This window comes from Crassostrea angulata, chromosome 3 (assembly GCF_025612915.1).
Source record: "Crassostrea angulata isolate pt1a10 chromosome 3, ASM2561291v2, whole genome shotgun sequence".
In the NCBI taxonomy this organism is placed as follows: domain Eukaryota; kingdom Metazoa; phylum Mollusca; class Bivalvia; order Ostreida; family Ostreidae; genus Magallana; species Magallana angulata.
In genome coordinates this window covers 57678082-57694715 of record NC_069113.1, presented here as the reverse complement: position 1 = coordinate 57694715, position 16634 = coordinate 57678082, and the positions used below count along the sequence as shown (strand labels likewise).

At 37.8% G+C, this 16634-nt stretch overlaps 1 protein-coding gene across 2 annotated transcripts in view; it reads right to left on the bottom strand.

The window, feature by feature from the left end:
- The window catches only part of LOC128175873 (S phase cyclin A-associated protein in the endoplasmic reticulum-like), a 37560-nt gene that overhangs the window by 16666 nt on the left and 4260 nt on the right, over positions 1-16634 (bottom strand). For both annotated transcript variants that reach the window (XM_052841728.1, XM_052841729.1), the window contains exons 3-24: positions 16362-16609; positions 15925-16028; positions 15471-15602; positions 14921-15147; positions 14043-14584; positions 13564-13740; positions 13123-13192; positions 12859-12982; positions 12260-12371; positions 11738-11878; positions 10124-10225; positions 9111-9307; positions 8583-8664; positions 8314-8472; positions 8001-8102; positions 7066-7196; positions 6681-6746; positions 6418-6544; positions 6070-6182; positions 5663-5786; positions 5106-5365; positions 4318-4464 (exon numbers count right to left, since the gene is read on the bottom strand). In XM_052841728.1, coding sequence (XP_052697688.1) covers positions 4318-4464; positions 5106-5365; positions 5663-5786; positions 6070-6182; positions 6418-6544; positions 6681-6746; positions 7066-7196; positions 8001-8102; positions 8314-8472; positions 8583-8664; positions 9111-9307; positions 10124-10225; positions 11738-11878; positions 12260-12371; positions 12859-12982; positions 13123-13192; positions 13564-13740; positions 14043-14584; positions 14921-15147; positions 15471-15602; positions 15925-16028; positions 16362-16609 — 3487 coding nt within the window. The remainder of the gene's footprint in view (positions 1-4317; positions 4465-5105; positions 5366-5662; positions 5787-6069; positions 6183-6417; positions 6545-6680; positions 6747-7065; positions 7197-8000; positions 8103-8313; positions 8473-8582; positions 8665-9110; positions 9308-10123; positions 10226-11737; positions 11879-12259; positions 12372-12858; positions 12983-13122; positions 13193-13563; positions 13741-14042; positions 14585-14920; positions 15148-15470; positions 15603-15924; positions 16029-16361; positions 16610-16634) is intronic.

Sequence of the window (16634 nt, the reverse complement as noted above, 5' to 3'; positions counted from 1 at the left end):
TATTTTCTGTAAGTCTAAGATTAATAATGAGTCATCTTAAGTCAGAAAAATACTAATAAATAACATATAAGTTCAGAATATCAAAAATTAAATGTACCTATTTCAAAATTAAATCACATATTAAACTTATGCCCGCAGAAAAAGAAACTTAAAACAAATAGTTTAAAACAACAGAAAATCACACAATTCAGCAGTAATTCAGACTGCTCAATATTGATCCCTTGCTTTCCTGAGGGACCAGTATTGGGTTTCTTGGTTCCCTCCCCCTCACAATGGTTAATTACAGATCGGTGGAAGCCCTCGCTCATCATTGTCATGACTTGTCACAGCCCTCATCAGATAATAACAGGTCCCCACTCATCTCTGGCCAGATAATTACAGGTCCCTACATGACCCTAAATACCAGACAAATTATACTCACAAACGACCGCTGCTCAGAGAGCTACAGACAGAGAGTGCTTACAACAGCTTAAAGGAAATCCCACAAAATACGACGGGATCCTCATCAGCTCTGAAAAGGAAAGCTGGTCGGGGTAAAGGAAGAGACAAGATGACAGTGAGAGTGGTGTAATGTCAGATCTCTGAAGGACAGAATGGACAGTCTCAAGACAGACGTCTGGCTCTCATGGATTCACTGGACCAACTTTCTACCTTTCTGAGAACTATGCTGAGCCATACCCCGTATTTCTAATAATGAGCAAGTAGACCACATTCTTTGTGTTTACATTTCAACATCCTCTTTGTGATAGTAAATTTGCATGAGTAATACATATAAGAAAATAAAATCAAAATATCTGTATGCTGTATTGAAATTTTTGTAAAACATTGTGACAGTAAAATATTGAATTGAGTGGATGGGGTCCAGGAAGGGCTGAATGAGATTCTATTTCATCATAGGAATGTACCATTTTAATTACATGCAGCTGTTTCATGATCAATCTGGAGTAATACATATAAGAAAATAAAATTTAAAATATCTGTATGCTGTATTTAAATTTTTGTAAAACATTGATATTATTAAAAAGTTGAATATATTCCTGATAGTATGTTTTGAGTGGGCGGGGTGTAAGTTGGGCTCAATGAGATTCTATTTTATCATAGGAATGTACCGTTTTCATTACATGCAGCTATTTCATGATCAATCTGAAAAAAAAAAAACCCTTGTGCGTGGTGATGTGACTGCTCAATCCTACTTGTACACATATGTATAAATCAAAGTGGGTCACTTCCTATGACCTCCCACACCTAAATGGGTGAAGGTTCTTTTTTTTTTGGAGTCAAATGATGGATCGTTAATAAAATCATAGCATGAACATCCTATATCTGTCCAATCAGCCATATTTGTTAAGCCACATTTTCCTTCTGAAGGCTTAGACATTGGCAACTGCTGATCATAAGAGAATCAATGACATTATCTCACAATTATCTAGAAATATCATCTATTAGTATTTGTAAACTTATGCATGAATTCTAAATTGAACTAGAGTTAATTTTATGTGTGATAAACATATATACCAACATTGTTGATTTAAGACAGATTATTTCAATTCTCAGAAATCTTCAAGGCAAATCTTTGTCTCCTGATTGGAATTTCAAATATGCCTATATCTCATAATAAAAAAACCCATTTACAACAAACCGCAACTTTCTTATTTCATTATCACTGCATTTATTTGACGCGTTATAATTTTTGTATGTTATCGTCATGGTGACACAATTTGATAAAGCATCCTTTTTTTCCGGTTGCTGATTTTTTACCACTGACTTAATTGAATATGGACCTAATTTGGACTTAAAGCTGAATACGGAGTATGTAACATATGTATAATTGTCTTATTGTCTGAATCTGATAAAGCCATGTGTTTAATACTAGTAATTCTGTTTTGTTTTGTTTGTCAGTTTCTTTTATTGTTATATTGAATTTATCAAGGGCACACAATAAACTTGAAGATCGGTGTTGCAACAGAAGGGGCAACATTTTTTTTTAATTCCCAAATGTCATGAAACATTTTGCCATGAAAGACATCATTGCTATGAAGATAAATTTTCAAAAGTTGGCATCACTTATTAGAAAAAAGTGAAAACAATAGCCCTCAACATTCTCACCAGACACACACTACCATCCAACAAATGAAGACATACATGTGTAATAAAGCATGGAGCCAGAGAATTGGGGGTCAGGGGTGGGGTTGGTTGGAGGGTCAGAAAATGGGCTGGGGTGGGGGTTGGTTATACCTGTGAGACAATACATGGGACTCTATATGTAGTATTGAGAGATGTGAAGCAGTATATGGCTTCATAGAATTATATCATTAGCCAACTGCAGTGTTCACATCCTCAGATACCCACCGGTGATTGCACTTTTTACTTATCACCAGTGATAAGCAAGACACGATCACCCGTGGGTATCCGACAATGCAGTGTTCAGCAACAACCTCCAACCATCTACACATTGTCTCTGAATCTGTATCTCTTTGCATACCAAGTAAACTACCTTTTGAGATCATATTTCCCAGGTCAAAACAGTACCACATCAATACTTATTTAGCACATGGTACAATATTTATCAAAGCATTTACTACATCTATACAATATAAATGAAAAGTCTCTTTTGTTCACAGTATATTCATGACTAAGACGTTTTTGAGAACCTTTGTTTATATTTCCTAGATGCAACTGATAGTCTGTAAATATAATTCAGGTCTCATCTTGATGAATAAGGATTTTTCATGTCAGAACCCCCGGGCTTCTCCCTGGAGGCCTGCCCTGGGGTTCAGATGATGAGGGATTTGTATGAACTTGTGTTCATCTTTCTGAGAGATCATGAACTGGGATTAATAAACAAAATAAAAATTGTCAAGTTGGCTTTATTTTTGTGTGACTGAGTGATTGTGAATGCGTTAATAGTCAAGTAACGCTAAATAAAGTATGTCAATAATCATTATACCTACTGAAATGGCGACCTGATGCTCAAGATTGGACTTAAACGACAGAGAAAAATGAAGATATCAACAGAATTAAAGCTTTATCTGATTTTATTTCACATTTCATGGCTAATATGCAGATTTAAAGATGGCCACTAAATGGAGTGAAGGGTGAGGGGGAGGTCACATGGCCAATGAGATCGGGGAGATCTGGGATTTACCGACAGATCGGATACATTTATTTATGTTTTCTATTCAAACTTCTAGAAAATCTGATTTAATATTAACAAATGAGTTATAACCGGCTTATTTTCTAGTGAAATCACTGGAGCAAATTATCAATCTTTTCCACATTAAATTCAGACACCTGCAGCAGTTTAGACCAAATAGAACTAGAGATCTAATTATATACGTTCACCTACAGTTAGACGGTTCACTGCTGACCCCTGTCACCACTGATAAAGCTTAACTGCTTACTTTATATCTACAGATCTTAAAATCAGAAGATGATATTTGTTTGTTGGTGTATGATCAGAGTCGCAGATTAAGAACACAGACAGGAAATGACCACAAACTAAAATCACAGGGATCAAGCCTGGCTGATTATCTATACACAGACCATTCAACGTGAGCAGAGGTGCCAATAAAAAAACTGATTTGCTGGGACTTAACCACTTTCTGCTACATGCAGTACCCTAAACCTTTAAACTTTCTGGATGCAGAAATTTATCTCCTCAGACTGTTGTACCCAATGTTTGCCTTCACACTTCACTGCTTTATATCTTACAGCTAACCAGTTACATTTGTGCATAAGCCTAACTGCCCTAATCAAAAGTTAAACATAGAGAAATGATACAAATATAAGATCAGCAGTAAATTAAACAGTCTTTTTTTCATTAAAATTGGTATGATAACCTGCAAATGCTATGCAGGCATACTAATATAATGGTAAGTACCGGTAAAAGTGGCTTTAGATAGGAATACATGTGCAACCTATTTCAAACTGATATGCAACATCAGTATTGCTACAAGTTCCATATAATTTATAAACCATTGCTTGTTCCTCTCGGTCAATGAGAAAAGGAGTTTTTGTCTATTTACTGAGGTAAAGGTTTACACATGTGTAATTTAATAAAAATAAGAGTTCTTTTTGACCTGTGTGGTCTGTAGAGATTGATACACATATATAAATACATATTCACTGTACATACTTTATATACTGATACAAGAATACACTGTCCATACTGAAACAATAATGGCTGTACAGAAATCCTCCAACTTACCTAATGCCATGACCTTTTTCATGGCTACCATGATTTACAGTAGTGGCTATCTCACTACACACCACTCAATAGATAAACTACAATCCCCCATACACTACAATATCCCTTACCGTTTCGACATGATTTTGGTCATGGCGACGAGAAGTCCTAAGCTATGCTGTAAGAACTCGGCTCCGTCTTTGTCATCATCGATCGGGCCCTGGACCTTACGGAAATACTGGGTCAGCTTGTCCACAATACCCACACTGACCACGTAGCTGTATAGAGAACAACATCATCAGTCCATGTGTACAAAGAGCAGTAACTCTGATTTGATACATGTAATCAAACACACATATCAATAAAACAAGGAACCAACTTCAGAGAAAGAAAGACAACTCTGATTTAAACTTTATCTTTGCATTTAACTAATAACTCATCACATCATTCAGGCATCAAATGAAGAAAATATATTGAAACATTGATATTTGATCCAATGGATTCCATTGGATTAATATTATTGCAATATTTGAATCTCAGATTCCAACCCGTACTCTGTGTGCTGCTGGTTGAACTTTCTATGCAGTCAGCTAATGGCAACATTGCATGTTTTAAATATAATTTTTGATTTCTTCAATTGCCATAGTGAAAAAAAAAATAGAGAAAGGTTTTAGACTTCCAAAACCCTCCCCCCCCACCAGATGAGAATACTTTCTTGTCTTGTTCACATCCTCCTCTCACTTGACCCGACTGCCCTCTATATACTAGATAAGGTTATTGCTCTACTTCACCCCTCACTTGATGAAGTGATATAAAATGATATCTTAATCACCTGACCATGTCGTTACTAATGACACACCTGATCATGTTTTTACTAATTATGTGTACTCACCTAATGAGGTCGTTACTTATGACTCACCTAATAAGGTCGTTGCTGCGAGTGGACACCGTATCCACGGTTCCACTCATCCGTTCGGCAGACGCTTCGCTGACGTTAGAGGCGGGGCTGTGCTTAGCTAAGCACGAGAGCACGGTGGCCAGGAGCTGCATCAGACTGACGGCCAGGGGGTCGTAGGGCAGGCGGCTACCTGTGGTACCACTTGTGGTGCTACCACCAGACAGGGAGCTGACAGCTGATTGGCCGGATCCAGGGCGAGGCTGGGCATCAGGTAACAGGTACTACAAGTGTATTTATGTTGATTCATTCTAAAATCTGTGGAAATTTTGCTCAATGACAAAACTATGAAAGAAGTCAGATATCTTTATAAAACAAACGTAGCATCTATCTTTTGTGTGAGGATGTTCTGCTTAAACATTCCTAAAGTAACTACAGTAAGCGTTTCCCCATACTTATTACTAAATATAAGCCTTCAAAAGGACTGTTGATTTAACTGTATTGTTTCTGTATGTGCTTATACACAATATGTATGAGTAGATAATTTTCCCCTATATGAACATTTCAATGCAATAACTGACTGTGAGCCTCTGTATGAGTAGGTCGGCGATGACTCCGATCTTGTTGGTGAACAGCATGTAGTGACAGTTGTCATAGTTACTCTTACACGCCTGTCTACACACGGTGCTGGCCAGGGTCAGAGTTCTAAAACAGACAGAAAAGTCAGTAGGGACAATCATACACTGCAATTTTCATTCTTGGTTTTTTTTTTTTGCCTCAATCCCAGTCAATGTCAGAGAGCAAAATAAATGGAACTAATTATTAACAATAAGTTAATGTTGCAAGCCTTATTAATCCTTAGAGGAATAGTTGAATTCCAGAAAATGCAATATAAATAGATATGAAGTTGGACCACTCATTCCTTACTTATACATGACTTTTTAAAGCATGACCGAATTAAAGTAGGTCAATGTAACATGTGACCTACTTGATAGGGATGACAGGGGGTAGATCTGGGGAGGGGTTGTCCAGGACATGGAGGATCCTACTCAGACTGTTCAGTCCCCCCAACACTCGCAGCGCCCCTTGGTCATTGGCACTCTGTCGATAAAAATAAATGGACTCTAAAAATCATACAAAATGAAATTGCTTTGAAGATTTTGAATTAAATTGCAATAATTCTTCTTATCTTATTTTTATTAAACCATCATTGTTTCCTACAATGTGAAGTGATTTTTTGTTGGACATAATTTCTTCACCTCAATCTGGTGTAAAAAGTTGACCTATAGAATCATTGATATTGCGTTTCCTATCTGCACCTTAGAATTGACCTTACCTTTTTGTCCATGATCCTGCCGATCTCGCCCAGGGCGCGGTCCAGGGCGGACACTTTGTTCTGGGGCCAGGGCCCCGAGTCCTGGGTCTGTAGGTACTTGTTGAGGTCACGCACTATCTTGTGTATCCTGTCAATAACCAATTCAATTTACAGCTTTATCAACAATCAGGACTTGAGTGTGGACTTTGCTCTCTATGACAGTTACAATGTAGATGAGGATCATTCAATGATATAGTGACTTGACTCACATGAGTCTGACTTACTTTGCTTTGTGCTCGGACTCAACTTGCTGCTGTTTCTGGGACAAAGAATTCTCATACTCATGTCCTCTGTAAACAAGAGAATGACTTGAGTCAGAAACTCAGAAGACTTGAATCAGAAACTCGAAAAATGCTTTAAACGTAAAGCTAGTGTTATCAGAAAATCAGACAATGCTTTACAGTTTGTGCTAGAGTTATAAATAATCAGAGTGCAAAATTGTTGATGAAAACACCTATAAAACAAAACTTGTAGGCTTTTGCTGTACTCATGTCAGACATTTATTTTGTGCATCATTTTAAAAAAATTCAAGATGCATAATTAAACAAATCAAATAATTTCTCTTTATAAACAGTAAGCCTAAATGAGGTAATGTGAGAAGAGCTCCACCTAGTGGTCATCCGCTGTCGGAGTTTCTTGGAGCGCTTCTTCATGGACTTGAGCCGCTCTTTCTCCGACACTATCTTGGGGTGGGTGCTGTTTGTGGGAGCATTCACAATGTGCTTCAGGTTAAAGTTCTCCTACAAGACAAGAGATCGATGGTTGTAATCTTGTGAGGTCATGTAACAAATTTCTGAAGATGTTGACCAAAATTCTTCTCATTATTTGCATATAAGTATAAACAAAACCAAACATTTTAAACTTGTTAAACACTTAGGCCCCTTAGTACGACCACACTGAATGTGTATGATACCTTTAAGGTTATTTTGACTTAAGTTAGAAGAGCCCTATTTTCCTGATCTCAAATGCCGAAAAATGAAGTTTAGATTGCTCCATTGATAGAACCAGAGTGGGAGACTTACGATTTCCGATAGAACCAGAGTGGGAGACTTACGATTTCCTGCTTTGACAGAACCAGAATGGGAGACTTACGATTTCCTGCTTTGACAGAACCTGAGTGGGAGACTTAACATTTCCTGCTCCATTGACAGAACCAGAGTGGGAGACTTACGATTTCCTGCTCCATTGACAGAACCAGAGTGGGAGACTTACGATTTCTTGCTCCATTGATAGAACCAGTGTAGGAGACTTACGATTTCCGATTGAACCAGAGAGGGAGACTTACGATTTCCTGCTTTGACAGAACCAGAGTGGGAGACTTACGATTTCCTGCTCCATTGACAGAACCAGAGTGGGAGACTTACGATTTCCTGCTCCATTGACAGAACCAGAGTGGGAGACTTACGATTTCCTGCTCCATTGACAGAACCAGAGTGGGAGACTTACGATTTCTTGCTCCATTGATAGAACCAGAGAGGGAGACTTACGATTTTCAATAGAACCAGAGTGGGAGACTTACGATAGAATCAGAGTGGGAGACTTACGATTTCCTGCTTTGACATGGCTTTTCCCGAGTTGTTGTCCTGTAGAGCCTGCTGATGTTTCTTCCCTCTCAAGTGGCTCAGCAAGTAGACTTCTGACGTAATCTGCACAAAACACATTAAATTTTGTCTTATTCATTTTTTTCATAACCTTTGAAAACGAGCCATCAAATCAAAACATGCCATATTAGCCGAGAATATTTGTTTAAAATAAATTCAAATGATTCCATATCAGAATTTCTGCATATTTTCCCTTTTAATCTCAAGAATGTAGAATAAATCAAACAGGGGAGCAGGTATCCCGAGCTACACCCACCAGTACGTTACAGATAGTACACAGTTTCTTGTGGTCGTACGGTACAACGTTGGGTGCCTCATTGTGTTCTTCGGTTGAATGCTTCAAGATACTCATCTCAAACGCCTTTTCTCGGATCTGCTGTAGATTCTCCTGGTGGCGCTGGCTCGTCTCGTCTTGCTGTAAAAAACAATTCTCTCAAATTATAATACTCGCAATTCAGCATTATCATTGCAAATTTTTCAGTAATAAGGTACATATCAACAAAACTTGAATCCAACTCCTCTTACTTTCTGTTGGATCTTCTTTTGTAACTCCTGTATATGCTGCTGGTGTTGTGCATTCAATACAGCTAACCTCTCCTCTCTTTCTCTGAAGGCAAAAAATTACTTGTTCATTTCATGTTCTTTTAGGTTATCAATATTCTTCTGCATTTAACAGAGCATTTTTAATGATTTTTTGCACACTGATAAAGTAACGTAAAGCCTTATAGCATGAAATCTTATTAAAATTAAAAAAGAACATAAAATGCAGGTTATAACAAAATTCATAACCAACATTTAACGAATATCAAAATTTAATGGGTCTAAAGCACATTTCTATTTTTTGTGCAGAGAAATTTTTTTTAATGTAAGAAGAAATAAACTGACCCTACTTTCCTTTGATTTTGACCCTGACCATTTCTAGGCCTTGATATTTTCCAATGCTTATGTTCCCTATACCCTTCTTAACATTAATATTCTTGCGACCTTCAGTTCTCTGTGTCCTGACCCCTGACACTTCTATGGCCTTAAGTTCCTAATACTCTCACTACTGACCTCTCTTTGGCCCTGATATTCTCCAGTCTCTCCTTTTCGCGCTCCAACTGCTGCTGTTCCGCCCGGGCGGACCTCTGTTTCCGTTTTTCCTCCATCTCCTTTAGCCTGGCCTGTCGGTCCGCCTCCAGAGCTTTCCGCCTCTCTTCCACGGCCGCCTCCTTAGCCAGCTTTTCTTCATGTCGACGCTGACGCTCATCCTGATGTGAAAATGATTTACATGGTCAAATTCAATATGTACTGTGGAGATCTAAGCCTTACAAGAGTTTTAAACATCAGAAACTTCAGTGTACAGTTCTTTACATATATAGATAAATAAGTCTTACAACAACAAAATAATAAACATCAGAAACTTTGTTTTTGTGTACAGTGGATACTTGGTACAGAAGTGTTTAACTGTAACACTGCTCTGAATTCTTAGTACTCTGTCACCAGAGACTGAAATACTTATGAAATCAATTCTTCCTGTTTATGAACATTTATTTTACCTGCATTTAAATTTTAAACAATCTTACACCAGAATTTAACAAGGACAACAGCAAAACTCAAAAGCAGCCATTAACAATTGACCTGGATAAAGCAGATATTATTCACAAAGCAAACCAAATGTTACACATGCAAAACTGTCTATCATACCAGGTATTATAATAGTTAACTTTTTCTTCAGTTCGTACTCAAATCTGGTTGATTAAGTTTTCTGATAACAATATTACATGATAACCAATTTATTTTTAGAATTAAAACTTGAGAGGGATTTGCATATTGTGTATCATTAAGAATTTTTATGCTCACAAACATAAAATAATATCAAGATTCATGTAACTAAAACCCATTCCTTAATCTAAAGGACTGTTTAAGCATGAACAAAACTGATTTTGAACAGTGAACATGAACAATAATGTGATGTGAAAAATAACACACATAGTGTAGGATGAGGAGTTTACTGGTGCCCTCTACATGACGTCTGTGTGACCCGGTGTCAGCCTCTCTCTGACACACACACCTGTTCCACTCACCTGTATGTCCTGTAGCCGGGCCTCAGACACCTGGTGCTTGGACATGATCTCATGCCGTTTGTTCTGAGCCTCCAGAGTGTTGATAAATTCTATTTCTTTGCCCTTAGAAAAATTACAAAGAAAATAAGCCCATCCCTTCCGACACAAACTCAAGTGTTTGCCATGCAAACCAAAATCATGCCGCAAAAGCTTGCAATTCAGAAGCCAAATTAAAAATTTTTTATTGGACACTCTGTAACCTTTCTAAAAATTGAATTTAGGAATATCTTTGGATATTTCCAAACTCATCTAATCAAAGGAAAAATAGTTGCTACACATGTTGTAAAAAATGTGCTCAAGATTGTATTCAACTTTGATATGCATGGATGTACATCTCATCAAACAGCTCAAAATTCAGAAATAAATTTATTTTCATTTCAGTTCAAACTTCTCAAAATAACACATCCACTGTAATTCAATTCTTTGTTCCTCAAAACTAAAGAAATCCCAAATATCAATAAAATTCTTCGACAAAATAAAGCCTAAAATACACTTTTCAGTCAGGGGTGAGACTGAAATCCATCATATTGAAAAATAAATGATTATTGTCATCTCTACAACTATGTAATGTACATAACTTTATTAAGCTTGTAAATTTGAATTATTTTCATCATAATTCCATTCCCAAGTTTAATCTTCTCACCCATATACTTCACAATGAGATAAAGTACACTATCCTGCCATGATCCCATGTGTAGAGAAACGTTTTGCCACACAACTGAAACCAGAATAAAGTAGTGCGCCCCGTAAAACAAATGAGATAATCAAGTGTGCCCAGACTTAATAATTTGATAAAAAAATGATGAAATAGAGTCTTATTTATTTTCAAAATAAACTCCAAATAGATAAAACTGTTTTTCATCATTATTCTAAAAATGATGAATTTCAGTCATTACTAATTAGTTTAATGATCAGAAATCATTTAAAAAAGAAAGAAAGATGAAATTTAGTCTCATTCCTGACTGTTTTTAAACTGAAAGAAACAATAAGTAACTAAGGTTTCTGTCCACAAATATGAAACACAAACCACTTTAAAACGTTCAAGTAATTATTAGGTTAGCAACCTAATGTTGATGTTATTTACACTGGAATTCACTGTTTCTGATACACATTTTCTAGTCAAACTCAACCAGTATAACCTGCTTTATACTAATCTAGTTAAACTTGGTATTTAATGTGTAACGGTACAGTTGGGATTTCGACCTTTCTTTTTTTTCTCATATTCAACGAGTACACTGCAATATGGTATTTGACTTGCATTTTCGTTGTTGAATGCCCTATTCCTAAGAATTGTGATTCGACTCTCCCTTTGTGTGATCCCTGATTGACCTTGATCTCCTATGCGTGACCCCTGACTGACCTTTGCTTTCTATGTGTGACCCCTACATGGATGTTTGACCCCCTCTCCTTACATGAATGTATAAGCATGACCCCTTCAATTAAATGTGACGCGACTGACCTTGGACCCCTTTGTATCACCCTTGACTGACTTTTTGCGACTCCCTCCCCTCCCTCATCGACCTCAGCCTCCTATGTGTGACCCCCTCTTACATGTATATGTGACCCTTGACTAACCTTGGCCTCCTCTTCATGAGCTTTCTGGGCCTTGATCCTGATCTGTAGCTGCCTCCTCTCCTCTGCCTTGGCCATCTTCTTCTGTATGGTTCCCTTCCTCTGCTGGAGCAGCTCATCCTTCCATGCTCGCACCTCCTCAACCTAACAGGAACATGTCAACATTAAACTGTAAATACTACATAACAGACAAACAACAAACAGAATCCTCCACCTGTCAGAGGTACTGGTTAAATACATATTTCAAAGTTACATGATTCCATCAACAAATCCAAATGACAGTGGGCAAATACACATAGTACATACACAACATACTCTGAAATACCTACTAATATCATCAAGGCAAACATGAAACCCAACCCCGTACCTGATCTTACAAATCATTTCAAACAATGGTATTCTGATAATGCATGTACTGTACATAACAGGAAAATCAACTGTCAACAATGTTCTTTAAAAAAATGAATTTTTCCTGTCAACAGAAAAAAAAATCAGTTACATTGATAAGATACATGAATGATGTACCTTTTTTGAGATTTCTTTGAGTCTCTCTGCTTTTTCCTGCATCAGCTTCTCTCTCAGCTGCCTGGCTTTGGCCTGCTTTTGTTCATGCCTCTTTCTCGACTCTGTAGGGGATCTATATTTTTATAAAAAATAAATAATAAAATAAAAATGAAAATTTGTCAAAAGGTCAGTAGGAACTACACAAGCCATGCGTAATATATCACTATAATTAACAACTTATGTCAATTTAAACTTTAAGAACTCAAATAATTTTGAAATAGTCCCCCATTTTCTCATAAAATAAGATTTTTAAAATCTAATATTTTTGAGAAAGCAGTTGAACGAATCTGTAGAATCCTTGAAATTTGAGATGGCTCATGGACCTTGTGGCCTCTACTCATGAATTGATGAAGGTAAAACTCCAAATATTAGGAGAAACGTTTACTGTAATTATTCATTAATAATACAATTTAATCCACTTAGTAACATTACCATAAACCTGTAAAAAATTGACGCTTTACAAAAACTGGCTCCATACAACTTCAGAAGACCATTTTTACCTTTTGCGAGAGGGTATGGACAATATTTACCTTTTGCAAGAGGGTGAGGTAATTTTTTACCTTTTACGGGAGGGAGAGGACAGCTTTTCGTGCATGTGCACGGCGTGGCCAGGGGTCCTGACTTCCTGTTCATCCTCCTCCACCATGTCCCCCCATGACTTGCTCTTCTCACTGTCTGACTGGGCTATAGTAAAAAACAATCCATGGAATATAGAGCTTCAGTAATAAAATAAGACACATCAATGACAGAAGCATATTGTTTTCCAATTCCATTTCTTCAATAAGATAATAAGGTGTTCAGTGTTTGTTGGTTTTGGTTGTTACCTTCATACTGAGCACAGATGGTGTCCCAGTCCAGAGATGGTTGAGAGGATTCCAGGGAACTCATGGTGTTCTATAAATATACCATAACATCAGAGAGCATCAAATGAAGGATAATCTTAACATTTACACAAAATCTAAACAAATACACCACAACATTAGAGACGACCATCAAATGATGGATGTAAGTCTTAATCTCAACAACTTTTACGACTAAAACAGAGCAAGCTCATCGAATAAAAGAAATAAATCAGGGATAGAAATGATTGCTCATTAAATTTAAGAATACATATAGATATCATTATCCAAGCTCTACAAAAAAACCCATCTGGGTAAAAATATTCTTCTTAATGAGATTTTCATGAAATTAATATCAGAGAATGATGTCAGACAAAAGATGATGAACAAAACAACACATGACTATATTGATGGATCTGAACTTACCCCGAGCTCATTCTCCGTCTCTGTCTCGGTCTCGACATCGATGACGGTGTTCTCCTCCCGAGCGAGCTCCTTCAGCCACGACTCCTCCTCCTCGATTGCTGTCTGTAACGCCTGCTGCTGCTCTGCCTCTAGCTCATTGGTCAGTTTCTCTTCCTCGTCCATCACAGACTCCAGCGCCTGCAGAGTTGAATGTAATGTGTTGAAAATGAGTAATTCAGAAAGTTACATCAAAGTTATGGTCTATGATTAAAACTACAAAATTACATTACCAAAGACATAGTTAGAGATAATAACCAGTGATTCTTTTGTCTAATATAAGTCTCCTTAATAGACTCTACTGAAGAGCAAAAGTATTCAATTCTGTGTGAACTTTTTAACAAGAGTTCAAATTTACGATTTTATGGTTTGATCATGCATTACATAAACATTTTATTATACATAATTATTGCTATTCATATCTTAAATGACCTTGACCTGACCTTGTCAATGACCAGAGCCTCCTCGTCCTCTGTAGCAGACTCCTCCATCACCGGGGAAACCGCCTTGACCTCCTCCACCATCTTGTTAACCAGTCCCTCCTGAGCTCTGGGGGGTTCTCTCTCAGGGGCGGGCTTCCTCTCCCCCCTGTTCTCCTGTGTGCTGACTGTGGGTGGGGACTTGCTGCTCTGTGAGACAGAGCTACTGTAGGACTTTGTCAGTTTACTTAGGGTTCCTGTTGACCAACTTTTGTTGTAATCCAGTCTTGATTTGGACAAAGACAGGGTCTGAGGACGGTTTTCTTTCTCGCTGTCTCGGCTCTCTCCAAGTGAGGACCGTGTTTTTTGGGGTGGGGTTCTTCCTTTCCCACCCCCGTGATTCCAGGGCGGTCGCCTCAGACCCCCCGCATGAGGGTCGGAGTAAGTGCGCTGAAGTTTGGCCGGGGATTTCCCCACCCCTGTTAGACTTTCCAGAGATCTCTGAGAGGGAGAGTTCCTGGCCCGACCCTTTGTTGGTCTGACTGTCTCCCAACCCTCATCATCATCTACAACAATACACCAAACATATTATATTTATCCTTTTTGAATGTTCTTACTGTTATTGTTGTGTATTCCTACGTGCCTCTTCAATGTCATCATTTACATTTTTGGTGACTGTCACTCAACGTTTTTATAATTTAATAAAAATGAATTTAATAATTTTTCTTTTGATCAACGTTTCAAAGAAAAAATTGATCAGAAACTTTTTTTATCAATGTGTCATTCAAAAGAAAAATTATTACATTCATTATTTAATTCTATGAACTTTTTACAATATCACAATGCAATAAATTGGTAATTGATTTCTCTACATAACCCACAAATACTAAATAATTCTATACCTTCTATAGTGGTACTCCCATCCGTGTCAACATCGTCCATGTGACCGTTCTGTTTAGGCGGTGGGGAAGGTAGGACTGGCCCCGGGGACACAGGTGAAGAGTTGTCTTGTGTCTGAGGGGAGGAGGTAGAGGGGGATGGGCTCCCTCCTACCCCTGGGGAGTCGGAGGGAGAGACCTTTCCCCGTACTTTGTCAGCCCAACTGTTACCATTCCTCTTGGTCTCTGGTCTGTAACCCCAAATAATGACTTCATGAGAACTTCATGAACATTTTTGGACAATCATTTGGTTAAGAGTTTTCATGGACATTTTAATGATCTTAAGGTCAATTATTTGTTAAAGTTTCATTCCTTATTTTCATCTTATGTTCACGTATCAATATCAAATTTTAACTTCTGTTGTAAAATAAACATTAATGAAAAAAAGTAACAGTAAAATTGAAGGACAACCATACATGTGTTAACAGAATTATTTGTTATATTCATTGAACACTTCTCATGCCAGTGATTTGAAACAGTTCAGACCATTCTAATAAAAGCAACCAATCCCTACTCTGTTTTATTGGTGTCTGTAAATAGTAGCACCCGCTGGGCGGGGCTGGTGGGAGCGTTGACTGGTCCCTGTCCCTGACTGGTGGTCTTCCCTGGAGACATTTTCCTCACTTCCCACGCGATGGAGTTAGGTCTGTAAAAGGTGAAAGGTTTACTGTATTCAGTTGATGAGCACAGGGACACAATTTCTCAGATAAATAAAGTTAATCAACTAGGTAGACACAAAACAAAGATTAATTAAACCAGTTTACATTTTTTCTTAGTCTCCCATATCATGTGGTAACAGTCTTGATTATAATTTCAGATGGGAGTATACTTTGCAGACATACCAAAATCTACTGTACAGTTATGTTTTATCTCAGGCAACGTTGAGAAAGAGGAGAATTAATTCAGTACAAGCTATCTAACTGTCTAGATGGATAGAATACTTCCGCTGACTTCCTCTTGCCTCTCACCTGTCTCCGTCCTTTGTGGCGTCCTCATACGCCTTCATTGTGTGGAGACGCTCAATCAGCGACTTAAAGTCCCGGGTACTGTTGTCCAACATCATGATCACTTCCTGTGTACAGAATCAAATAAATTAAACTTCTGTACATACAAAATCTTGCAATTTACAGAGCACAAACACATCAACACTTTTAATTTAATAATCTTGCATTAGGAACCTGAATTTTTCAGTTTTGCAGATCTCCCCACTGTGGACAGATTTTGTAAGTTAAACTTAGATATTGTGTGCTTTTTCCCAACCCCTCCAGAAACACCTGATGACTTGATACAAAATTGTCAACACTTCATCAATACTGGTGTTTAATACTGTATTTTTGGGAAAAAATTGTTTGTTAATGAGCAGTAGCATGCATACGACACACAAAAGGTTTCCGTAAGCTTTTACCTTGCATTCTACAACACTTTCGTCTGTCTCACAGGTATCATATATGGCATCCACAGCTCGCTGCAGGTTGTCAAACAAGAATTTCCAGTACCGGGCTCGCCGATCAGCTTTCCTGGTGCCCGAGTCGGACTTTGGAGATTTGGTCAGGTCATGGAGACTCTTGGAGTCGGACTCGGACACAGACCGAGACTTGGCTCGGAAATTCTTCTGTGGGGTTTGGTCTTTTAACGGTTTTTTGTATGATGACTCTAAAACAGAAATAAATATCGAAAT